Source organism: Vanrija pseudolonga, chromosome 5, assembly GCF_020906515.1.
Source record: "Vanrija pseudolonga chromosome 5, complete sequence".
Taxonomy (NCBI): Eukaryota; Fungi; Basidiomycota; class Tremellomycetes; order Trichosporonales; family Trichosporonaceae; genus Vanrija; species Vanrija pseudolonga.
The window spans coordinates 2,238,541-2,261,177 of NC_085853.1; the positions used below are offsets into that span (position 1 = coordinate 2,238,541).

The 22,637-nt window shown below is 66.1% G+C and overlaps 9 protein-coding genes across 9 annotated transcripts; 4 read left to right on the plus strand and 5 right to left on the minus strand.

The window, feature by feature from the left end:
* Nucleotides 1-19: 19 nt before the first annotated feature.
* LOC62_05G007567 (uncharacterized protein) lies at nucleotides 20-1,403 on the plus strand. Its single transcript, XM_062774086.1, has 4 exons — nucleotides 20-337; nucleotides 377-456; nucleotides 552-651; nucleotides 730-1,403. The coding sequence occupies exons 1-4, from the start codon at nucleotides 104-106 to the stop codon at nucleotides 1,252-1,254; spliced, it is 939 nt and encodes a 312-aa protein (XP_062630070.1). The 5' UTR covers nucleotides 20-103; the 3' UTR covers nucleotides 1,255-1,403.
* A 277-nt stretch (nucleotides 1,404-1,680) lies between these two features.
* On the plus strand, nucleotides 1,681-3,125 carry LOC62_05G007568 (uncharacterized protein; the record flags this gene model as incomplete). The annotated part of the gene is made up of 4 exons (XM_062774087.1): nucleotides 1,681-1,736; nucleotides 1,783-1,874; nucleotides 1,937-2,430; nucleotides 2,995-3,125. Exons 1-4 carry the CDS (start codon nucleotides 1,686-1,688, stop codon nucleotides 3,123-3,125), a joined length of 768 nt encoding a protein of 255 aa, XP_062630071.1. The 5' UTR covers nucleotides 1,681-1,685.
* A 1,801-nt stretch (nucleotides 3,126-4,926) lies between these two features.
* On the plus strand, nucleotides 4,927-6,853 carry LOC62_05G007569 (uncharacterized protein). Its single transcript, XM_062774088.1, has 4 exons — nucleotides 4,927-5,395; nucleotides 5,453-5,535; nucleotides 5,762-5,864; nucleotides 5,963-6,853. Exons 1-4 carry the CDS (start codon nucleotides 5,348-5,350, stop codon nucleotides 6,752-6,754), a joined length of 1,026 nt encoding a protein of 341 aa, XP_062630072.1. The 5' UTR covers nucleotides 4,927-5,347; the 3' UTR covers nucleotides 6,755-6,853.
* A 150-nt stretch (nucleotides 6,854-7,003) lies between these two features.
* LOC62_05G007570 (uncharacterized protein) lies at nucleotides 7,004-9,258 on the minus strand (the record flags this gene model as incomplete). The annotated part of the gene is made up of 4 exons (XM_062774089.1): nucleotides 7,004-8,759; nucleotides 8,790-8,998; nucleotides 9,057-9,156; nucleotides 9,194-9,258. 4 exons carry the CDS (start codon nucleotides 9,256-9,258, stop codon nucleotides 7,004-7,006), a joined length of 2,130 nt encoding a protein of 709 aa, XP_062630073.1.
* Nucleotides 9,259-12,354: 3,096 nt separating this feature from the next.
* LOC62_05G007571 (uncharacterized protein) lies at nucleotides 12,355-15,756 on the plus strand (the record flags this gene model as incomplete). The annotated part of the gene is made up of 1 exon (XM_062774090.1): nucleotides 12,355-15,756. The coding sequence occupies one exon, from the start codon at nucleotides 12,355-12,357 to the stop codon at nucleotides 15,754-15,756; it is 3,402 nt and encodes a 1,133-aa protein (XP_062630074.1).
* Nucleotides 15,757-16,324: 568 nt separating this feature from the next.
* Nucleotides 16,325-18,449, minus strand: LOC62_05G007572 (uncharacterized protein; the record flags this gene model as incomplete). Its single annotated transcript, XM_062774091.1, has 3 exons — nucleotides 16,325-16,882; nucleotides 16,931-17,117; nucleotides 18,331-18,449. The coding sequence occupies 3 exons, from the start codon at nucleotides 18,447-18,449 to the stop codon at nucleotides 16,325-16,327; spliced, it is 864 nt and encodes a 287-aa protein (XP_062630075.1).
* A 246-nt stretch (nucleotides 18,450-18,695) lies between these two features.
* Nucleotides 18,696-19,652, minus strand: bag_1 (IgA FC receptor; the record flags this gene model as incomplete). The annotated part of the gene is made up of 3 exons (XM_062774092.1): nucleotides 18,696-19,349; nucleotides 19,389-19,488; nucleotides 19,531-19,652. 3 exons carry the CDS (start codon nucleotides 19,650-19,652, stop codon nucleotides 18,696-18,698), a joined length of 876 nt encoding a protein of 291 aa, XP_062630076.1.
* Nucleotides 19,653-19,986: 334 nt separating this feature from the next.
* Nucleotides 19,987-21,009, minus strand: CEQORH_0 (NADP-dependent oxidoreductase domain containing protein; the record flags this gene model as incomplete). The annotated part of the gene is made up of 1 exon (XM_062774093.1): nucleotides 19,987-21,009. One exon carries the CDS (start codon nucleotides 21,007-21,009, stop codon nucleotides 19,987-19,989), a length of 1,023 nt encoding a protein of 340 aa, XP_062630077.1.
* A 557-nt stretch (nucleotides 21,010-21,566) lies between these two features.
* On the minus strand, nucleotides 21,567-22,401 carry LOC62_05G007575 (uncharacterized protein; the record flags this gene model as incomplete). The annotated part of the gene is made up of 3 exons (XM_062774094.1): nucleotides 21,567-22,001; nucleotides 22,047-22,146; nucleotides 22,202-22,401. 3 exons carry the CDS (start codon nucleotides 22,399-22,401, stop codon nucleotides 21,567-21,569), a joined length of 735 nt encoding a protein of 244 aa, XP_062630078.1.
* Between the last annotated feature and the right edge of the window lie 236 nt (nucleotides 22,402-22,637).

Sequence of the window (22,637 nt, forward strand, 5' to 3'; positions counted from 1 at the left end):
TCTGCAGCGCGCGCAGGAGGGAGCGCCGGCTCGAGGCCAGACCGCATACCTTGACCACCGCACGCAGCACCTAGCGCCGTTGTCGTCGTGCGCAACGCAACACATGCATGGATCGCGTTGTTGTCAACATCCACTGTCTCTCACGCATCCATCGTTTGCTAGATTGCTACTTGTCGTGCCGGCCCGGCCAGCGTCTCACGCGCGCAACATTGCAACATTGCAGCGTCTCAAGCCCCCAAGCCTCCATCAACTCAGGCCACCAGACCACCAGCGTTACCTCCACCCACACGACCAAGAAGCAACAACAACAATGGGACTACTAGAGTCGCCGTCCAAGGTGGGCCATACCTGCCCACTCACACCACTCACACCACAGGCCGGGCCAAGTACGGGCTGGACGAGCATGAGCGATACCGTCGCCAAGCTGTCTGCGCAGTCTGCGTTTGCGGATTCCGAGTGAGTCGAGTCGCGCCGGATCCCACGGCACCCACGGCCGATTCCCACTCCCAACCCGGTCAACTCCCACTCACACACGCATCCTATCGTTACAGAGAGGCCCACGCGATCGTGCAGACGTACGTCTCGAGCCGGCTAAAGTCCGGCATGAACAAGGGGCACGTCTCGGACCAGCTCGACGCGCTCGAGCGCATTGTAAGTAGTAGCAGCGCGGCTCGGCTGGCGCTCTCTCTCGTGACAACGCCCAACAATCCATCTCACGCCCCCGCCCAGGTCCCGAAACATCGCCGCACAATACGGGACATTAGATCGCAGTACGACATGCCGCAGCCTCCGACCGACAGCATCAGCGCGATCTCGAACGCGGCGCGACGGCGGCCGTCGAATCCGCCCAACCCGCAACAGGCGGCGCAGCAGCTGCCGTCGCCGACGACCTCGCCGAAGAAGCTGCCGTACCTGTCTCCGACGACGCCGACCGAGCCCCAGGCGATGGGCATGCTCGAGGTCCGCGGGCTCGCGCAGCGCCTGCAAGAGTCTGAAACGGCGCGGCGCGCCCTCGAGACCAAGATGGGCGAGGCGGAGGCAGAGCGACAGGAGCTCGAGGAGAGGATATCCGAGCTCGAGCGCCGCGTCGAGGACGCCGAGAGCCTCGCGGCCACGCGCGAGCTCGAGAAGCGACTTGCCGAGGCCGAGGCATCCACGCGCATCTACGACCTCGAGGCGGCCGTCGCTGAGGCCGAGGAGCGTGCCGAGCGCGCTGAGCGCCGCTGGGCCGGCGGCGCCGCGGTCATGGCTTAGGCGTGGTTAGAGCCGGCGCCGGCAGTCACTGGTGACCGTCGTGTGAGCGGTGGCGGCCATACCTACCCTCGTTCCTGCGTACCGCCCGCACCTTGTAATAGAATCCTGTCGCCTATAATGCGTGTGCTGAGCCTACGTATGTATCTATCGTGTACACTTAGCTGCGGTAGCCGTCGTACCGAGACGCTGTCAAGGTGCCAGTGCCCAGTGCCGACTGCCCAGTGCCTGCCTGTTTCGACGATGGGCTCGTGGGCGGCGTGGGACGGTGGGAGTGGGAGACTACTCGCGGGGCACCCGAGGGAGGGAGCGAGGATACGCGGCGCCGCGATGGCAATGACGCTGCCTGTTCACGTATGCATGCGTTTGCTGGAGTCGTTCATAATACCGGCGATGGAGGTGTGGTGGAGCATGCATACCCACACACACACAACATGTCTGCTAGGTTCAAGTACTACACGCTCGAGGACAGCGTGCATGTTGAGGTAGGTGGTGGCAGCGGTGGTGGTGTGGCGAGCTAACACGGCCCAGTTCCGCGCAGTCCACGGAAGAGGCCAGCCGTACCCCTCCACCGCCGAGGCGGTCGCCGTGCTCCGCGTCCCCGAGGTGCTCTACTCGCGGCAGTGAGTGGGCGTGGGCCCCGACGAGCCGGAGCGAGCAGCGAGCGCTGACCACCCCGGCCCAGAGCCACCACCGTCGTGCTCGACGCGTACGTCTCGTACCGGCTGCGGCACCGCCGCGCAAAGCAGGACGTAAGCGACGACCTGGACGGTCTGTTTCGCGCCATGCCGCAGGTGTCGCGCCAGATCAAGGAGGTGCGGGCGCGGTATCGGCTGCCGGGGGCTTCGGGCAGCCACTCGGGCTCCGATAGCGACTACGACGACGGCCTCGCGTCCCCCCTCAGTGCCGTGAGCGAGCTCTCGACCGACTCGGACACCAGCACGGCATCCGACGACTCGATCCGTACCCCCGAGCCCCCAGAAGCGCGTATCTTTCTGCACCAAGACGCGGGGCCATGCGACCCCGACTCGCTCCTGCCGCTGGGGGACGCGCCCCCGCCATACGACGCAGCGCAGCTCGCGCACCTCGAGCAGCGGATGCGCGACCTCGAGATCGCGCTCGAGCAGAGCGAGCGCTCGCGCCTCGCAGCCGAGAACGAGCTGCGCGTGTCCCGTGCCAGTGCGCAGGCGTTGGCCGCGCGTCGCGCAGCTGCGAAGAGGCAGCGGCCGGCACCCGCGCCGCCGCGCGGCGTGTGCTCGACCGTCGTGGCGCGCGCGCCGTCCCCGCCGCGCGGGGTCTGCTCCACCGCCGCTCCGCCGCAGCGCGCGCTGTCGCTCGTCTCGCCGCGGCCTGCGCCTGCGCCGCCCCGCGCTGGCGTGTGCTCGACGGTCGTGCCGCGCGCTCCGGCGCCCCAGCGTGGCGTCGTGCCCGTGTCGGCGTGCGCGACCGCGCCGCCGCCGCACCGTGTGCCGACTCTTGTCGCGTCGCGGCCTGCACCGGCGCCGCCGAGGGGCGTCTGCTCGACTGCTGTCCCCGCCTCCGCGCCCCTACAGCAGCGCGCGCTATCGCTCGCCTCGCCGCGCCCCGCACCCGCGCCGCCACGGGCACTCCCCGCGCCGCTCGTCGCCCCCAGGCCTGCACCAGCGCCGCCACGAGCACCGAGCGTGTGCTCCACCTCGTCGCCGTGCTCGACGATTGTATCACCGCAGCGCGCGCTGTCGGTCGTCGTTGCGCCACGCCCAGAGCTGTACGCTCTCCCGCCGCGCCGGTCGAGTATCCGCAGCAGCGCCCCGCTGTGCTCCAACGTCGCGAGCCGCGACTGGCGCCCACCTGCCGTCGGTACCTCGCCCGTGGCGTTGCGGCGGATCTGGTAGAGAGAGTGACAGACGTATTTCACGTGTTGTACGACATTGTTGTTAGCCATTTACCACACTGCTGGAACCCGAGGAGCCTCGGCGAAATGTGCCAACCGCGGACGGACGGCGGGAGTGTCAATAGCGTGGGTGGGCTGGACACGGGCAAGGCACGCGACGGGTGAGGGTGGTGGGTGCTGTTGCCGCGGAACGAAGACAACGAGGAGGAGGAGCCAAGCATCGCAGCTAGGAGATCAGCCATTGACGGTGCACGCCGATGTCACACTGGGTTTGGTGGCCGCTAGCTTGCTCCGCAGAGTCAGTACGGATTGTGGGATCCGCCAAGAAAGTTTGATAATGAGGGCCGGGTCCAGGGCGGGGCGTGAGCTTGTGGGCCGGGTGAGTAGGGAGAGGAGGGCTAACGTGAGGCAAGGCGAGACGAGACAGCCTAGAGAGGGGCAGGCAGGAGCAGCAGCAAAAGACAACGGCAGCGCGCCCCACCCCACACGCAAGGCAAGCGGGTATCCCTCTGCCGCACCCTTAGTTGACGAGCCCCGAGACCTGGTTTATGGTTGTTTGCGCACGAGGCTTGATCCCCCCACGTCAGCAGCAACGAACCAGGAGAGCGCTATTCAGTCACCGCGAGGAGTGAGCGTCGCACCTACTTGGGCTGGCTCGCTGCGAGCGCGACGTGCCGCTCCCATGGCCAGCCAGCCATGACTGCCGCTGCCCACGGCCCAGGCACGTTTATGTAGGAGAATGTTTCGATCGCAGACGGCGACGACGAGCACCACGACGACGGACGGCCACGCTGCCTGCGTTATCTCTCTGCCTGCTCTGCAGGAGTTACCGAGACATTGCTCCACCCGCCCGTGCAGTACGTGTGCATCGTTTGCTGCAGCAGGCAGCAAGTGGCGCTGCGCCGCCTCCTGAGCGGGAGATCGACCCGTGCAGGCATCTGCAAGCCAGCTGCAAGCCAGCCAGTGGTGGCGTCGAGGGGCTGGCTGCCGACTTGACTGACCTGCTTGGGCAGTGCCGGCAAGCACAAACTCTGGCTCGAGCCAAGTGGCCCGTGTTGGCCCACACCCTCTCGTAACTCCCTGACCCGGAACCCACACTGGGCCACACTGGGTTGATGGGTCGACTGTTGCGCGGTGCTGGCTGTACGTTTGCGTACGTTGCTTGCAGGCTCGTTCCGCGGCCCCGGGATCACGCGCGTGCGTGCTGGCGTGCTGGGCCCAAACCGTCTTTGTTAGCGGATTGCAGCGAGGAGCGAGGCGTTAGAGGCGTCAGAGAGGTGTCAGTCAAGGACGAGGATGTGTTTGGCGAAACGCGGCGCGACGCCAAAGTGGGTTTGCGAGGTACAGCGTCGTCGCCGATCGCACCTCTCTCCTCTCGTCGTCGTCGTCGTCGTCGTCTCTTTCATTCATATCAACCTCCAACAAGGTCCCAATTGCACCGTTTACCGTTTGCCTGTACCGCCCCGCCGTCCCCCCCGTGCCCCGCCACGAGACGGTCTGTAGCTGCCCGCCCCTGGCCATTCGACCCGACCGACCAAACCTCCCACCCATACTCGGCACTTCGGCCCCTCCCATTCTCGGCGCCGCCTCCCTCCCCTCCGCCCCTCCCCTCCGCGCTTAACCACCCCCTGCGCCATTGTACTACCACTTCCTGACCTCCCCTGGATCCCCTCGTCGTCCTCCGGTTCCCTTGACCCCCTTCTGCTGTCCCCTCCCCCCCGAACCCCCCGGCCCATCGTCGTCTCCCTGAACGCCCCCCGCTCAGCTGTCTGGCTGGCTGGGTTGGTACAAACCCACTAAGACTCCTCTACACACTTGACGATATCTCGACACTACGGCTACATCTCACGCGCGCGCCGCATCTTCGTGCTCCAGCGCTCCTACTCATTGCCGTCGGATCAAAGCACCCTCGACACACACGACACGACGGGTTCTCGTGACCCGTGACCCCCCCACCCGACTTGCCGACATCTCATACAAGAGACGATACCTTGTCGATCCCCCGCACCCCTTTTGCCCCTTCCCATCGCATCGCGCGCGCTGCTCACCGCCCGTCGCTCGCGCACACAACACCACGACGCGCAACAGCACCTCCCAATTCTTCTTCTTCAACTTGGACGACACCGCGTCTACAGACGGTGGCTGGTCGCGCGTTAACGGGAACGACGACACTGCGTTGCACGTGCTAGTGGACCTGCCCGAACAGCCTCAACAGCCGTGCCCATGCCGTTCACATCAACAGACCGCGGGAGCGGTCGAGTCGACGTCCAGGTAGGTGCACATTTCACTTTCCCAGCGCGTGACGAATGCTAACCCACACCTCCGCAGTATGTCCCCGGCAAGGAATCGTACCCATCCATCACCGAATCGGTCGAGCTGTTGGGCGACCTGTCCGTCTTTTGCGATCCAGAGTGAGTACGAGAGGATGTGACCGCCGCGGAACGACGAGGCCACCTGCCCTACCTATGCACCGCGGCTCAAGGCACATACGGCATGCGGCTGTAGTGTGCGCTGCTTCTTTCAGCACGCACACACGGCGCATGTTTGGTGCTGCCCAGCAGGTGGTCGGCGCCGAGTCCGTCCGTGGCGGAAGCACCACCCCGATACACCCGAGGTCACACTGCTAACACTTCGCAGCGCCTCTCGCACAATCATCTCAATCTTCGTCGGTCGTCGCCTCGGAGCAGGAGGAATGACCAAGCGACAGGTGGCCGAACAAGTCGACTACCTCCGACGACTAGTACGTGATTACGGGGGATGGTCGCGTCGCCGTGGCGGTTAGCGTTCCCGCCTCACCTCACCCCGCTGCTCTCGGCAGGTGACTGACCATGTTCACAGGCTCCGCAACACGGGTCTACCATCAAGCAGATTCGGAAATCGTACGGGCTACTCCCTGCCCAGCTCGACGCGCCAGGAACAGGCGGCCCCTACACGAGCGACTCACCAAACTCGTCGTCGGCGACCCTGCCACCCGGAATGCAGTCAATATCGCGCGCACGCAATCTGTTCCGGCGCGCATCGTCGGGGGAGAACACGCCGCAGGTTCAGTCGGCGGCACCGACGCCAGCGACTGGCCGCAGTCCAGGTACCATGTCGAGTGGCAGAATGTCGACCGCGCTTCCTGTCCCTGTGCTCGACACTATCCACGACCCACCAGCCGTGGAAGTTACACCGGCAGCCGACCCACGGGTGTACGCCCACCACGACCCGGCATCTACCACGTCCGCTGCTGCAGTGGAGGCCCGCGCGGCCCGTGAAGCGCGGAGACAGGCGAGGCACTCGACTGGGCAGCCAGACGCCGACGCGCCACGAGAGCGGCGCGCGCCGCCACCGTACGGGCCCGAGGACCTCATCTCGCGGCTGCACGCCAAGCTCGAGGAGATGGAGGAGCAGATGCGCGAGCTTAACGTCGAGAATGCCACGCTGCAGGCGCGCCTCGACAGCTCGACCATGCAGACCGAGACGATGCGCCTCGAGCTCGAGAAGCGGGTGGCCGAGGCCGAGGCGCGAGCCGAGAAGGCCGAGCTCGAGCGCCGACTCGCCGTCGCTGAGGCAAAGGTCGCGATGCATGACCTCGAGAAGCGGTTGTCTACGGGCCGAACCCCGACACCGCCGCCGAGCGACAAGTAGAGGGCATAGGATTGAGAGGGTGATTGGGTGTTTAATAATTTTCGACGTGGCATGGGCCATGGCGCTTTACACGTTGTATGCATGTATTGGGGCTGAATGGGCTGGGAGCAAGGACGCGCAGCATGGAGGCGTCGGGCGACACTGTCGACATGGTCGACCTTATAACTGCTGCATATGAATGTACAAACTAGGAGGAGTAGTAGTATTGATACAACGAAAGTGTCCTCTCTCTCTACAGTGACAATCAATCTACGACGACAAGCCTACACTGGCCTCTACGCGTCTGAGGCGCGCGCGCATCTCCTCAACCTTACCCTTTGCCTCGTCTGCGCGGCGTGCCGCATCCTCCGCGATCCGCCGCGCCTCGTGCGCGGTGCGCGCGGCGTCCTCAGCCTCACGGACGAGGCGCTCCGCCTCGCCGACCCGGCGCTCATGTACGCGGCGCAAGGCGACGACATCGAGGTCCCCATACCCTCCGCGGGTCACCTTGGCCGAGATGCTGATGCTCCCGCCGCCCGCACTGGCCTCCGAGTCGCGGGGCTTAGTCGACGGCGCAGCGGACCCGCTCGAGCCCGTCGAGTCTGACCTCCTCCTGCCGACAGCGCCGTGCAGCGCCCGTGCGAAGGGATGCGACGCCGGGAGCGGGCCCGTGTTGGCTGGCGGGAGGGCGGACGCGGTCGCCTCGAACGCGACGGGCGGCGGCGTGGCGCTCTCCACCTCCGGCTCGGGGATGCGCGCGCGCGGCGCCTTGGTGGACTTGGGCGGCGGCACCGGCGGCGCAGGCGACACGGGGCGGAGCTGCGCGTCCGCCGCGCGCGGGGTCAGGTCGGCGAGGTCGCCAAAGTCTGGGAGCTGGAGCCGCTGCGTCAGGTCTGGGAGTGCGAGCCGTGGCGCCGCCCCGTGCGCGGGCGTGAGGTCTGGTATTGGCTCCATTGCGGCCTTGGGGGTCAGGTCTGGGATGTCGCGCGGGGTGAGGTCGGGAATGTCCCGCGGTGTGAGGTCTGGGATATCCCGGGGCGTGAGGTCCTGGAGTGTCGACCTCGGGAAGAGGAGGTTGTTGATGAACCCGCGTTCTGGCTTCTCCTGTGGCCTTGGTGGCGTTGGCGGGCGGGGGACGGGCACGCTCGGTGGCGTGGAGAGGGTGGCGACGGACGGTGTTGGCGGGGTGATGGACGGTGTGGAGGGCGACGTTGACGGCGTCGAGGACGGTACCGAGAGGTCGGGCGAGTGCGAGTGCGCGATGGATGAGTGCGCGACGGACGAGTGCGAGTGCGAGTGCGCGACGGACGCGGACGACGTCGAGCTCGCTGACGCTTGCAGCAGAGCGCGGCCCGCCGAGCGGCCGATAGACAGCGGCGGGACGGGGGGCGAGGGCGCCGCAGAGGTCGGGAGCGAGCTGCGCGGAACGTGGCGGTACGCCGACGGACCGGGGAGCGGCTCGAACAGGGGGAGCGGCGGCCTGCCGTGCCCCGAGGCGGTGGAGGCCGAGGACGGCGGCGACGGCCGCCTCGGCGTAGCATGCACGTTTGGGATGAGCGGCACGGGGCCGGGGCTGGGGCCGCGCGCGAGCGGGGACGAGTGGCGCGAGTCCCAGCTAGCCGACGTGCTGGGCGGCGAGGGCGAGCCGGAGCGCGGCAGGGGCGGGGGGAACGCGTAGCTCTGGGGCGGGGACGGGCTGGCCGACGCCGACATGGACGGGGACGAGTGCTGTCGCGACACTGTCGGGCGCGCGAGCACCGCCGGCGCCGCCCCGGGCGGGAGGGATGGCGAGCCGACCTTCTGGCTCGCGTGCTCGGCGAACACGGTCGAGTCGGGCAGCTGGAACTCGTGCCGCACGGCGATGAACGCGTGCTCGAACCGCCGCTCCTCAAACTCCATGACGCGTTCGATTGCATCCAACCGGCGGCCCATCTCCTGCGGCGTGGAGCGGGCGAGGCGCGGGCCGATGTATGCACGGAGCACGCCGGCAGCGTAGCTTTGGGGTGCTGCGTGAGCAGTGTCTCCGCTTAGAGCCCAGCGGCGGCCCGCCACTCACTTGAGATTTCTTGGCCGGCCCGGGTGCGGCTCGGTCAGCGCGGCAATCACGCTCGCGGTGCTGTTGCTCCCCCTCGGGCTGTTGGGTATCGGCGGCGGGGGCGGGGGTGCGGGACGGCGCGCCTCGGGCGGCGGGGCGTCGCCGAGCGCGGGGAGCTGGTACATCTCGCGCACCGAGCTGAAGACGACTTCGTACTTGTTGAGGCCGATCTGGGGGGTCAGCCTCGGATAGGTTACGGCGTGCACAGTGCACGCCCCCACAACGCACCGACGACTGCACCTCGTCCAGTGCATACGCGACGTCGATGCGTCCCCGTCCACGCCGCATGCGGTCGTAGACCCAGCCGCGGATGAGCTTGGTCGCGAGCCTGCGGTCAGCAGAGGAAAGGGAGAGTAGAGACCCACTCGTCGGTCGGGGCGGCGCTGCCGTCCTGCAGCGCGGCAACGAGGCCGCTGACGCTCGACGGCATGCTTGTCGTCGTCGTCGTCGTCGGGGCGTGGTGCTGCAGTGTTCAGTTGGTGATACAAGGTGAGACAAGGTGGGTAAGTTGTTAATGACAGGCGGCATCGTCGATGCCCTCCCTCGTCGATGTTGCTGCAGGTTTGTCGCGTCTGTCTCCTGCTGACACTCCCTCGCCACCGTTTTGCCCGTTTCGTCCTCGCTCGTTTTTACGCCGCACCGAGTTGAAGCTGCCTGCAGTTGCTTGCAGCTCGTCCATCGACGGGTTTTACGTGTTGTTGGGCCAGCAATGACGGCACGCGCTGCCCAAAACCGCCCAAATGCGTCAAAACAAGGGGAAGTTGGGGTACTTGGGCTCCCCGCGGGAGGATTCGCCACGCGACTTGGCCTGGCAGGCAACTGCCACTTGCGATATGGTAACGCGGCGCTGGGAGGACTTGCGGGTGCACATCTCGTACACTGCGGTATGCACGACGCGCGCGCGTGCACGCATTTGCTGCGAGCTACGGTTAATAGACGACCGACCGACCACCGAGCAGCCAGCTTGTTGTGCGCTGGCTGGCTGGCTTGGCTGTGCCGACGACGACGCGTTGTTTGTCGGTCGCGTGGCCGATTAACGAGGCGAAAACCTCATTATTATTATTAACCCTGGCACTCCTTGCTTGACCCCGATCGCGTCTGAGGTTTGCAAGTCGCAAGTCGCCGCACTCACGTGACGACGACCACGGCCACGCGGCCACGACGGAGCATTCAGGCAGCGAGAACCGCAGCAGCACCGAAGCACCGAAGCAAGCACCGAAGCGCCAAGCGGACCCGCTGGCCCGCCGCACGTCAGGCAGAACAGCACGCCGCTGCCGAGAGCCGTCGGGAGCGGTGCGTCCGAGCACTGTTCGGAGACATCGCCATGGCTTGGTGCAATGGCGCTGATCCCGAGGCATGGCGAGGGGAGGGGAGGAAAGAGTACAATGGCAAAGTGGAGCAAGCATGTCGAGGTTACTGTCGCCCCCTCCGCGCTCGACTGACCATGACGCCGACCGCAAGCTCAGCCAACCCCGCGCGGCGCGGCTCGCCGGGCGCGACCGACGCATCCCAGCCCAACCAACACAACCCACGGCCCAAGAAAGAAGCCCAAACCCGCGTGCCTCACGTACCCGAAGATAAACTCGTCCCGCCGGCCGCCCGGCCCCGGCGGGCTCGGCGGTGATCTGCCTGCTACGGGGTGGGGGAGGAAGGGGAGGGGGCCTCTCCTCTCCGCTCGCCGTCGGCTCGGTCCGCGACCGCCGCGCCAGTGCCAGCGGGTGGCGGCGGCTGTTGTCGTGTCTCGGCGCGTCGTCGTCGGCGCGCGGGGTGTACCTCGTTCCCAGTTACTGACTGACTGACTGGCTGACTTGTCCCCCCCCCCGCTGCCCTCTGCACTGCGCCCACCGATCCGCCCGCGTGGATCACCTCCTCACCTCACCACTTTGACTCCCACGTCAGCACGCGCGCACCGCAGCCCACCGCATTCCGCATGATGCGCACCCGCATGATTGATTCGTGCTCAACCTGCCGTAAGCACGCCGTAAAGGGAGTAATGTTCTTCTGACGGGACGTGTCGGCGCGCACCGCGGCCCATTTTTGAATCAATTTCGAGCCTCCTCGCGTAGAGTTTGATTTTGCATCGGCGTGGCGCTCTTCTCTCGAGAGAACGAGAGATCAACACGCGGTGGCGCAGGGCTAGCGTGCTGGCGTGCTGGTGTGCTGCCTGCTCTCGCGGTCCTTCTGTGACGCTCGATACAGCTTGTTTGGACGCCACATCGGCCTCATCCAACTCTATCCCGTGTGGCGTCGTGCACCCGACGACTCGGTCGACAGGTGGACAAGCAGCATGCCTAGGGCTTTGGCACAGGCAGGAGCAGCACCCCCTCCCTCCCCTGCCCTGCTTCGAGTGATTAACGCAGCACCAGTACCTCACCCCCTCGTTGTGTCTCACATCGCGTAACTGCGCACTCTTTCTCTCTTCCCATCCATCGAGCCCATTGACCCGCGGCTAAAACATATGCTTGGCTTCCCGCTGTGTCGGGGACGCCAAACCTTGAGTGTACTGCGACAGCTGGGGTCGCTCAGAGGTTTCTGGTCCGCCAGGAACAAGGAGGAACCGTGACGCTGCGGCGCGCGCGACGCCTCTTACATGCACCCCTGCGTTCTCCTGGCGCTTGTCCCGTTGCCGTCGACGTGCGTAAGCTCATCCCGGCGGCGGTTGGCTGCAAGTGTCGGCGGCAATGGCCTGGGCTAGAGACAAGGCTCCGAGACACTTCAAGACATCCTCGAGTTGTCTCTGTTCCTTGCCACACTCTCCTAATGAGGTCTGCTCAGTGGGCTGGCCGGGACGAATAGGTTCACAGGCACCCGTGTGTATATTCGCCGGAGGGGAGGGGTGCAGGAGGGGGTAGAGGGCAGTCCTCCTCCTCCTCCTCCCTCTCCCCCCTCCTACACTCACATCCCCCCGCCCCACCCGTGTTACAGCAGCGCCCACTCCCTCGGCACCCGCAGGTATTGGAATCAGCATGATTCAATGGGCAATAGCGTAAGTGTGACACCAGGAGATAATGTCAAGCCGGCGTGCCTCACTCGTCCTCGCCCGACAGACACATTCCAACACTGCCTCTGGCGCTGCCAGCGCGCCGCTGCGAGTCGTAGGCCTCGTGCTGGAACAAGTTCGGCCAGGCCGGCCAGGACAGGGCCAGGGAGACGATGACAGGGGGGGTGTTGGAAGCCAGAATAGTGTGGGTGCGGCGCGGGGCGTACGAGAGAGAGACAGACACCCAGTCAATCAAGGTTAGACGCGCGGCCGCAGCGTCCGTCCACAACAAAGAGTGTGTTGTCTGTCGAGGTGGTGCTTCTCCTCCTGTCCTGGGGCAGAGCAGAGCACCTCGGCACGGCTGCTCCCCTCTCCAGCAGCTTGCGACGACTCTGTTATACTCACCATCTCTTCACCACCACGTCTTGTTGTTCTTCCATTCATTCACTGTCCACGAGATAATCACGACGCCCAAGTCTTCGGCACGGGTGCGCCTCCCGACCTAATCTCCCGTCGCACGTCGCTCGCAACAACAACGCGCGCACCATGTCGACAGCACCCGCGCCCAAGCTCTCCAAGAGCAGACCCAAGACGCCGCCGTCGTCGCACCCGTTCCTCAACGCGACACCGCGCACACCGTCGTCCAAGCGCGCGACCCTCCATGATGATGGGATCGGCGCCGACGGCCTCCTCGCCACCGGCACACCCACCACCCCACACAGCACACTGCCCTCCTCCGTGTCCATGTACCCGACCGTCATGGGCGATGCGGGCGTGACAGAGGCGAGCAGGTCCGAGAGCACGTCGCGCCTCACCGCCGCCGACGCCGCCAGCGTCCACAGCGCGGCCTACTCGTTCTCGTCGTCACGTCTCCTGCCTCCAAACCCCGTGTCCACACCGTTCTCAGACATGATGGCATCACATATGCCCGGCAGCTCGCCCGACATTCCCCCGCTCCCACCCATGCCAGCTGACATTGTGCGACGCGTTTCCCTGCGTGACCATGCCGCGCGGGTCAAGTACTCGCTGAGCGAGAGCACGGAGCGGCTGCGCTCGGCGTCCCTAGAAGACGGCACTACGGAAGAAGGTTCGGTCGAGATGCCCCCCACGCCGCCCAGCCCGTCCCCGTCCAAGCCGGAGGGCTTCGCCCCCGCCACCTGGGCCGATGTGGTCAACCGCCACTCGACCCTCCGCCTCGCCGATCCCCCAACCAGGCCGTCGCACAAGATCCGGCGCGTGCGCCCGCCGACGCTGCACGACGCCGAGATAGCATCGACCTCGGCCGAGTCGGCGAGCCCGGTGCGCAGCCTCGCGCCTGCACCGTCGTTCAAGCGCCGCTCGCTCCGCATCCAGCGCATCCTCGTGCCTGGGCCTGGCCGTCCAGGCGTCACGCTGCCCGAGCACAACGCCGACATTGACAAGGAACTGCCCCCCACGCCGCACACTGCGAGCACGATCGGCACAATGAGTCCCCCGGGCACGGCACGCTGGATGTCCAGCGCAGCCATGGCGTCCAGGGTGTCCCTTGCGGCGTGGGACGAGGACATGCCGCCTGCATCGGCGCCGCCTGATGTCCCAGAGCACCCCGTTCGTGTGGCGCCACCACCACCGCCAGCCAAGTCAAGAGAGCCGTTTGCACTCCACCCTCTGCTTGTCGCCACGCAGTCACATTCGAAGAGCAAGCACAGGAGATCGCTATCCAACCCCCTCGCGATCAAGATCCCCGGCGTTGAGACATGGTCAGACAGCGGGCACACATTCGGGCATGGCATTGAGGCGCCCGAGGGCACCACGGGCACTGGCTCCCGCCGCAGCCGCCGGTCCAACTCGATGTCGCAGGCTGTGGCGTCGTATGCGGCCGCCATGCGTGAAGGTGCCAAGTCTCCGACGTCACCAACACACCGCAGCATGGCCGACGCGTTCACCGCACTCTCGCTCGGCTCGGGAAGCGGTCACGCCGACAACCTCGCCAGCAGCCTCGGTGGTGGCCTGGGCGACACGTTTGACCGGGCCCGTAGGCTGCAGGAGGACATTGACAAGCGCACCAGCATCGCACAGAATAGCCTCGAGGAGGGCAGCAGTGCCCCCGAGCGGACAATCACCCGCTCCAAGTCTACTGGCATGCTGCTCGGCCGCACGCGCAAGCTGCGCACGCACAAGTCGCTGAAGATGCTTGTCCCCACTGCGATCAAGAAGCGCAAGGGTGCTGCTCCTGGCACGCCCGATGTGCCACTCCTCCCAGAGCGCGATGTGGCGACGCCAACCCCGAGCAAGGAGTACAAGCGCCCTCTTCCTAAGCGCAGCGAGTCGCTGCCCCCGCGTAACACCGACTCGGAGGAGGGCGACATCAGCCTCATTGACCTGTCCGAGGCCCAGCAGCAGCAGCACATCCGCACGTACCGCGACGCCGACGAGCCCTTCTTCCCATCCAAGCCCGTCCGCCTCACGCTGCTCAACCCGCCCGAGCCTGCCGAGGACGAGACGTTCAGCGTGTACCGCCACCCCTCGGACCGCCGCCTTCTCGAGTCTGCCACCCAGTTCGTCATCGACGAGGAGGGCAACCCCGTCTCGTTCGACTCGCTGTTCCCCGTGGAGAGGAAGGACGTCGACAAGGCCAACGCGCGCGCCAAGCGCAGCCAGCGCCTCAGCATCAGCGAGACGCTCCCGCCCCGCACCCTCCTCTTCTTCATCCGCTCAATGTGGTGCGGCTTCTGCCAGGACTACACGTCGCAAAGCATCAACAAGCTCAACCCGCAGGTCATGGCCGCGCTCAACGTCAGGGTCGTCATCATCTGCAACTCGAGCTACAAGATGATCAAGCGCTACCGCGACCTGTTCAAGTGCCCGTTCCCGTTCTACTCGGACGAGAGCTCGCGGATCTACAAGCTCTTCGGCATGGTGCAGAACAACCTCATGGTGCCGATGCCGATGCGCAAGGCGCCCGGTGTTCGCGAGGAGTACAACCGCAACACGCCGCCAGTGCAGATGATGCGCTCGTTCAAGAACATTGCGCTGCACCTCAACAACTCGAACCCTGGCAACGTGTTCCAGATGGGCGGCGAGTTTGTCCTCGGCCCAAACTACACATGCGAGTTTGCGCACCGCATGACGCTGTACATGAACCACCTCGAGGCGCGCGAGGTCCTCGGCCGCGTGGTGGACGACGAGACGTTCCGCGACGCCGAGCGCCGCGTCCTCCACAAGGAGCAGGCGGTCATGCAGATCGCTGCGGGGCAGACGGCCGCCGGTCCCGCACCAGCCCCAGAGGACGTTGAGATGTGGCGCGACTCGCGCACCGCCGAGCTCGAGCGCATGAAGAACAAGCGCATCCAGCGCCGCCAGATGAGCCAGTACCTCCCTGACCCGACCGACGCCGACTCGTACGCGGCCGGCGCGGCAGGCTGGGAGTCGTACGTGGCCACCATGGCGACCTCGCAGCGCAGCTTTGCTCAGCTCCCCTCGTCGTCTGGCGCGCATATCGGGTCGCTGAGCTCTGCTCCTCTTGCAGCCCGCTCGTTCACGACCCTTGAGACCGAGACGCTCGAGCTGAGCACACTGGCGACGCACTCGACGTTTGCGCCGTTCGCGCCGACCCTCGGCACCCCGTTCTCGTGCAACACGCTCTCTGACCTGCCCGAGAGCCTGTGCTCTGCCGGCTCGTCGGACCACGCCGTCGACGCGGAAGATATCGTCACCCCGCCGCAGGCGATGCGCGCGAGCACCCAAACCGTCGCGATGCTGTGGTACGACCCCGACGAGATGTCGGGCGACATTGGCGACCGCAAGAGCCACGTCTCGGTGCACTCGCTCGAGGAGAAGGAGTCGTCGTCGTCGTCGTCGTCTTCGGGCGGCGGCAGTGGCGACGCCACACCGCGCGCCAGCCTCAGCCTCGCCCCCAACGCCTTCCCTATGCCCCCTCGCGCCAGCCAGGTCGGCATGGCCATGTAGCTGTGCTACTGCTATTGGCATCGCTTTTATTATAATAATACTTCATTATCACGACAACTCACGCTGTATCATGCCACTCATACCCGGTAGTCACTAGTTAGTATCCCACCATATGAATTTTATTACCCCGTAAGTCGGCCCGAGGGGGGTGTGAGTGGCGGTGAGTGGCTGGCCTGTCGCTGGCAGTCGCTTGTCGGGCATCTCGTCGTCGGGGATGGCGCCGGAGTCGTACTCACCAGCGCCACGGGGCTCGGGAGTGACTGGTGCGAGCAGGACCCTGCGCGAGCCCGGCTCGGAGGTGTCCCCGCCCTGGTCCTCGGAGGATGTCATTCTCCGAGGCTGCCCAAACGTCCTCCGACACAATTGCCCAAGTTTCCGGCGGCACGCGGGGGCATGTTCCACAGACAGACAAGACCAGCAGCAAGCCACACGGCCACCAGATCAAGAAAGATCCGACGGCGCTAGTGTGATCGCGATCGCAAGCAGGCAAGCATTACAGAGATCCATACAACGAGAAGGAGAAAGATACGACCCAAGCCCAAGTATACAACGTGCGTGCTCAACCTATCTACCGCGCACCAAACGCGGCAGCCATCGCCTCCTCCATCTCGCGCACGCGGCGCGCGAGCGCGTCCCTCTCCTCGGCGGCGCGGCGCGCGTTCTCCTCGGCCTCGAGACGCGCAGCCTCGAGCAGCTGCACGCGGTCGTTGAGCTCGGCGCGCGCGGCAGCGACGGCGGCACGCGCAATTTCCGACGTGGTGCGGGGCGCCAGCGGCGGGCGCAGCGCAGCGACGAGCTCGTCGGTCGGCGAGTCGGGCGGGGACTCGGGCTCGGGCTCGGCGCCCTCGTCGCTCGCGCCCGTGCTCTCCTCGCTCGCGTCGCTTGTGGCCGAGCTCGCGCTCCCGCTCCCCCGCCGCGGGGTGTACGGGGGCGGCGGGGCGGCCGCTACGGGCGCCACGGTGCCGGCTGCTGCGCGGTCCAGGCCCACCATTGCGGGACACGCACGGTCGCGCAGCGCTGGGATGTGCCGCGCGCCCGGGGGCAGGTTCCGGATGAGCAGGGCGCGGCTGGCGCCGAGGCTGAACTCGTCGCGTATGGCGAGGAACTGGGGCCCGAACTGCGGTGTCTGGGGGTTGTCAGCAACGAACGTCGGCATGCAAGCCGCAGCACTCACCCTCCACTCGATGTACTCGAGCTTGTTGCTAATGTGTGCGCGCGTGCGCCCGCGCTTGCGCTTGCTGCTCACGTACGCGCGGATCACGGCCTCGGCGTGCGCCGGCGTGCTCGCTGCCGGCGCGGACAGCTGCTTGAACACCGAGTCGGCGGAGATGATCTGGCCGAGCGCCTGGGGTGTGAGCAGGCTGGTGGGAGAGCGGGGCGAGGCGAATCACGACCGGGGCAACGCCGCCGTTACCGTACGCTGCGACGGCGGCGCCAAAGGTCGTCGGCGCCGCGTGCTGCTGCTGCTGCCGCTGATGCTCGTAGACTAGCACCATGGTGTAGGTGGGTGGTTGAGAGAGAGATGGGCACGCATGGTGCTTGGCTTGATGGTTTTGTGTCTTGGGGATGTAGTAGGCAGGGCCAAGAAGTGGCCAAGACCAAGACACCGTGCCGGTGGAGCTGCCTGGAGCTGGTGGAGCTCGACGAGCTATATGCAGCCAGACGGCAGCTGCTGGACACGCCGCTATCGCCGCAGCGTCATGGCCGACCGGCGAGCGGGGCATGCACTGCTCGTCACCACTATCACCATGCATGCATAGACAAGGCCAGTGACAACAGGCAACGAGGAGCTCCATGATGATCAAAGACGTCTCTGCCAAGTTTTGTCGCAGATCACCGCAGCAAAGTGCCAAGAAATCAAAATGTCTCGGCACGCCGCGAGGCACCCACCACCACCAAGCAATGTCACATTGAAGCAAGCGCGTGGTACCGTACACCGCGTGGAGCACAACTTCTATCGCGAGCCTGGCCATTATCTCTGACAGGTGCACGCTGCCAGCTTCGCTTCTGCAGCTGCGAGCCTCTCGTCTGCAGCGGCCAGTTTCGCCTCTGTCTCGTCGAGCCGTTCCTGCAGGCTGGCGCGCGCGATCTCAGAGACGAGGTGCTCGTCCTCGGCGGCGCGCAGCGTGGCGGATACGGTACGGAGCGCCTCGAGGAGGTGCGCGACGCTGCTGCTTGGTGCCATCTCGACCCGGGTGCTGGGCCCGGCGTCGCCGTCCGTGTCTTGGCCGGACGGCGCCGCACGCGGGTCCTCGCGCCGCCGCCGCGTCTCCTCAAGCTTCTGCGCCTCTTGCGCCAGCAGCCCGCGGCGCGCGAGCGCCTCGGACACCGGCAGACCGTGGTTCTCGCGCACGGCGAAGAAGGCAGGCGCGAGGGCGGCGTGAACCTGGTGCCACTGGTGAGCAGTTGCCCCTCGCGAGGCTCGCGAGCACTCGCCCTCGCCTCCAAGTACTCAAGGTCGTCGATGATGCTGTAGATTGACTCGCGGCCCTCGCGGCGTGCCTTGATGTGTCGCGAGAGGAGCGTCTCGGCTCGTCTACAGTGTCGGTCAGCGTAGGCGCCACGCGGACTCACAGAACATCACTGGTGCGTCCCAGCTCGTTCAGGAGGGCCTGCCGCGTGGCGACGGCGATCGCCGGTCGGTGGTACGGCTCTCTCGTGCCGGCGAGGTCGGTCGCGGGGCTAAAGGGCATGTTGGGGGGAGAGGTTGAGAGAGAATGGACGGTTGCATGAAACGAGACGGCGCGCGCGCTGGTTGTACTAGTACTCGAGTCTCATTCTACAACACAGGGGGTGCGGTGGCAGGCTTGGGTACAGTCTGCCCCCTGGCAACTATGTCTGGGCAGTGTGCAGCAGTCGCATGTGAGACGGGCAGTAAATGTGGTGGGTGAAAGGGTCACTCATCTCGAGGCCGCGCCACACGACGCGTCAGCTATCTTCTATCTAATCGACCTGCCACAAGCACAAGCGTCTAATCTCTTCTCCGCGGCCCGGAGCCGCGCCTCGAGCAGGGCACACCGTCCCTCAGAGGCGATGTACAGGTCCATCACGGCCCTGCGGGCGTTCTCAGCGATGCGGAGCTGGGTGAGGAGACGGACGACGGTCTCGTCCGGCACTGTCTCCGGCGGCGCCAGCGGGGACAACAGCGTCGGGGGAGGCGGCGGCGGCCGCGGGGGTGGCGGGGCAGTGATAAGAGAGAGCGAAGGCGGCGGCGGCGGGGGTGGAGGGGACGACACGCGCGGCGGGGGCGGCGGGGGTGGAGGGGACGACACGCGCGGCGAGGGCGGCGGCGGAGGGGTTGGCGGCGGGGGTGGGGGCGGATCCCGCGTCGGCATCGGGGGTGGAGGAGGCGGCGGCTGCAGCGGAGGGGTAGGCAGCGGCGGGCGCGTCGGCGTGCTCGGCGTACCCGGCATCGTAAGGGGGCCCACACTGTCAGAGTATGACGGCGGGTGCTGCTCCTGCCTGCGTTTCCGACTGAGCTCGAGGCTCTTCGCGGCCTGCTCGCTCACGCCTCGGCGGGAGAGGGCACGCGAGTCGCCGAGGGTGTGGGCTAGACGGACGGCGACGAACGCCGGAGCGAGGGACGGGTCGATCTGGGCGGGGTCAGCTGGCCCCTCCGCGAGGGTTCGCACCCTCGCTTCCATGCGCTCTAGGTCATCCGAGACCGCGGGGCGCGTCCACCGATCTTGGCGGCGAGCGTTGACATAGTTATCTAGCAGCGTCTCGGCCTTGCTTTGCCCGGGTCAGTTGACGCGCGCCAGGCAGGCCACTCACATCGGGCCGACGGCGCCCGACTCGAGCCGCGCGAGCAGGTCTTGTCGCGCCGCCACTGCGCCGGAGGGCACTGGTCCGCTTCCGCCTTCGACCAGGAGGCTGTGGGTCCGATTTAAAGCCATGCTGTGGTCTAGAAGAGAGATGGTCGTGTCGTGTTGCGTTCTCCCCGGCCAATCACTCTCAGAATCGAACAACAACGTCGTTGAAGACAGGCTTGGTGGCGCGCGGTTGGCTTTGCGTCGCGGCAAGCACTGACCAGACGCCCGGCTCGCGCGTGCATCGCCACCCGCCCTCACCCTGCACTGCACTGCTATTAAAACTCATGCATGCCCTACTACGATGGCTCAACTGTGCCCCGCGTGATTATCAGCGTAGCGCCGGCAGGTGCGGGGTACACCGGGGGTGGGTTACACGGGGAGGACATCGTGTCTCTATCTACTACGCCACATCCAGCGCTCACGCTGGCGGGAACTCGATCACGACCTTGCCCTTCGACCGCTTGCTCTCGAGGCGCGCGAATGCCTGGGCGTAGTCCTCAAACTTGTATGTCGAGTCCACCACGACGCGCAGCTTCCCCTCCGACACGAGATCGGAGAGCTCCTGCAGCTGGCGGCCGTCGGGGAGCATAAAGTAGAACTGGTAGTGGATGCCCCTTGCGGCGGCGGCGTTAACCACGCCACGGCTCCGGTACCACAGTACCGCGGAGGCGAGGTATCGCTTGAAGGTTGACACGTCGAAGCCGGCGAGCACACTCGGGGTCAGCTCGCCCGCGATGGTGGCGATGTGCCCCCCGTCCGCCGTGGCAGCGAGCAGGTCGTTCATGTCCCCGCCGGCACAGTCGAACACCTTGGCAAACTGCGTGCCAATGTCCGCAAGCTTGGTAGCCTTGTAGTCGATAACCTCGTCCGCGCCGACACTGCGAACGAGTACTTCGCCCGCCGACGAGGCCGTGGTCGTCACATGCGCGCCGCGGAGCTTGGCGAGCTGGATGGCGAACAGGCCGACACCGCCCGCCCCGCCCGTGATCAGCAGCCGGTCGCCGGCCGTGACCCCCAAGTGGTCGAGGAGCTGGAGGGCCGTGAGGCCTGCAAGCGGGATACCTGCCGCCTCGACGAGCGGGAGGTTTTTCGGGGTACGCGCGACGATGCGAGCCGGCAGCGCGACGTACTGCGCCAGCGCGCCGGTGTGCTCCTTGCGCTTCCCGACGCGCACCATGACCTCGTCGCCGACGGCAAAAGTCGTGACGCCGTCCCCTAGTGCCGCAACTGTGCCCGACAGCTCGTGGCCCGCAATCCACGGAAACGTGGCCGGAATCAGCGCGCGCGTGTCCCCCAACCGAACGCGGTAGTCGAGCGGGTTGAGCCCGCCCGCCGCCGTCTTGATGAGCACCTGGCCGGCGCGCGGCGTAGGCTTCGGCACGTCGACGATGGACGTGGCCTCGGGGCCGCCATAGCGCGTGTAGCAGATCGCCTTCTGCATGTTGTCGGTGTACTGAGTGGGCGAGATGGAGCGGTGCGAGCCGTGGAGTGCCGGAAAAAAAGTTTGAGCTCCTGTCCTTATCTATGGATCCAGGTCGCCGAGCGGGGTTGGCCGAACGCCGCCACAAGCTCGCTCGAGTGAAGCCGCGGCGGGGTCGGCAAGCCGTGCGCGGCCATGTCTCGCCACAGGTTGGCCGCCGGCCACCACCCACCCAACACAGATCGATATGTAAGCATGCGGCAGCACCGCGCGGCGCACATGTATACTTGTCTGCAGCATGGGCAGGTCGATTTTGAGAAGAAGGAAGTAGAGCCCGAGATCGCCTTGTGTTAATTAGACCGTCCCCGAGTTCCGGGTCTGTCGACTCCCTCGCGCTGGCCATACATAACTCCCTCCGCGACAACATCACACGCGCTCTCCATCACCATGTACGCCTGTAGCCGGATGCACTTCCGACCAGGTCTCATGATGCATATGCTACTGGTAGTCCCTCACCCCAGACTCCAGGGGGCCGGCTGTCGAGGGCTGGCACTAGCGTCCCCGCCCCGGGCGTCGTCCTACCATCGCCGCTCGCCTGTCTCCCTCCCACTCTCCCTCCTACACTTGCACGACTGCAGCTCGGCCTCGAAACGAGCCCGCTCGCCCTCAGCAGCGAGGTACATGTCCATAGCCTTCCTCCGTTCGTTTTCCGCGGTGCGGCGTGCGTCCTCGGCGGCGCGCAGCTGCTCCAGTAGGCGTGAGGTGTCAGTGCTGGTGCTGCCGTTCGCGTTCGCGTCCGCGCCGTTGGGTGCTGGTGCCCCGCTCAGGATGCTGCTGCTACCGGCCCCACCGTCGGTGTAAGCTGGTGGCTGCTGGTCAACGCGCCGCTTCCGGCTCGCCTCGAAGCTCTTCGCGGCCTGATCCCTCAGGCCCCGTCTAACGAGCGCCTCGGACTCTGGCAGGCCGAACTCTTCGCGAACGGCGAGGAACGCGGGCGCGAGGGACGGATCGATCTGGAGGCGTCAGCGGCGCCTACGGGCAGCAAGAGGCAGGCCAACCTTGTCCTCCATCTTCTCGAGCTCCGCGGCAATCTTGCGCGTCGACTCGAGCGCGTTGCGCTGCGCCTTGACGTGGGCGCTGAGGAGGGTCTCGGCCTTGCTGCGGTGGGTCAGCGGGCGCATCCTTGCCGTGGCCGCGTCACGACACGACGCACAGAGGGCCGATTGAGCCTGATTCCAGCCGCTTGAGCAGCTGCTGCCCCGCCACGCTGATGCGCCCGCGCCCCATGGGCCGCGTCGAGTTCATGTATGTCGCGATTTCGGCGCGCACCATCCCCGGGTCGGGGCGGTAGTACATGTCACCGCTGCTGTTCATGGCCATGCCATCCCTGCCATAGTACGGATTGAATGCCATGGTGTCGATGTGTGAAAGCTCGAGATTGTAGTGATGCTGTTGTTGTTGTTGCTGCCTGTCTGTTGCTGCTTATATTCACAGCATGAAGCATCAGGGGAGTCGTGGTGATCAGCATCGTGCCCAGCCTCACTGGCACCACCGGCGCCGCGATGGCACCGCCACGCGCGTCATGCCGTGCACCGACGAACCGGCACCAACGGGAGACACAAGCACACTGCAAATCATGACGACCATAT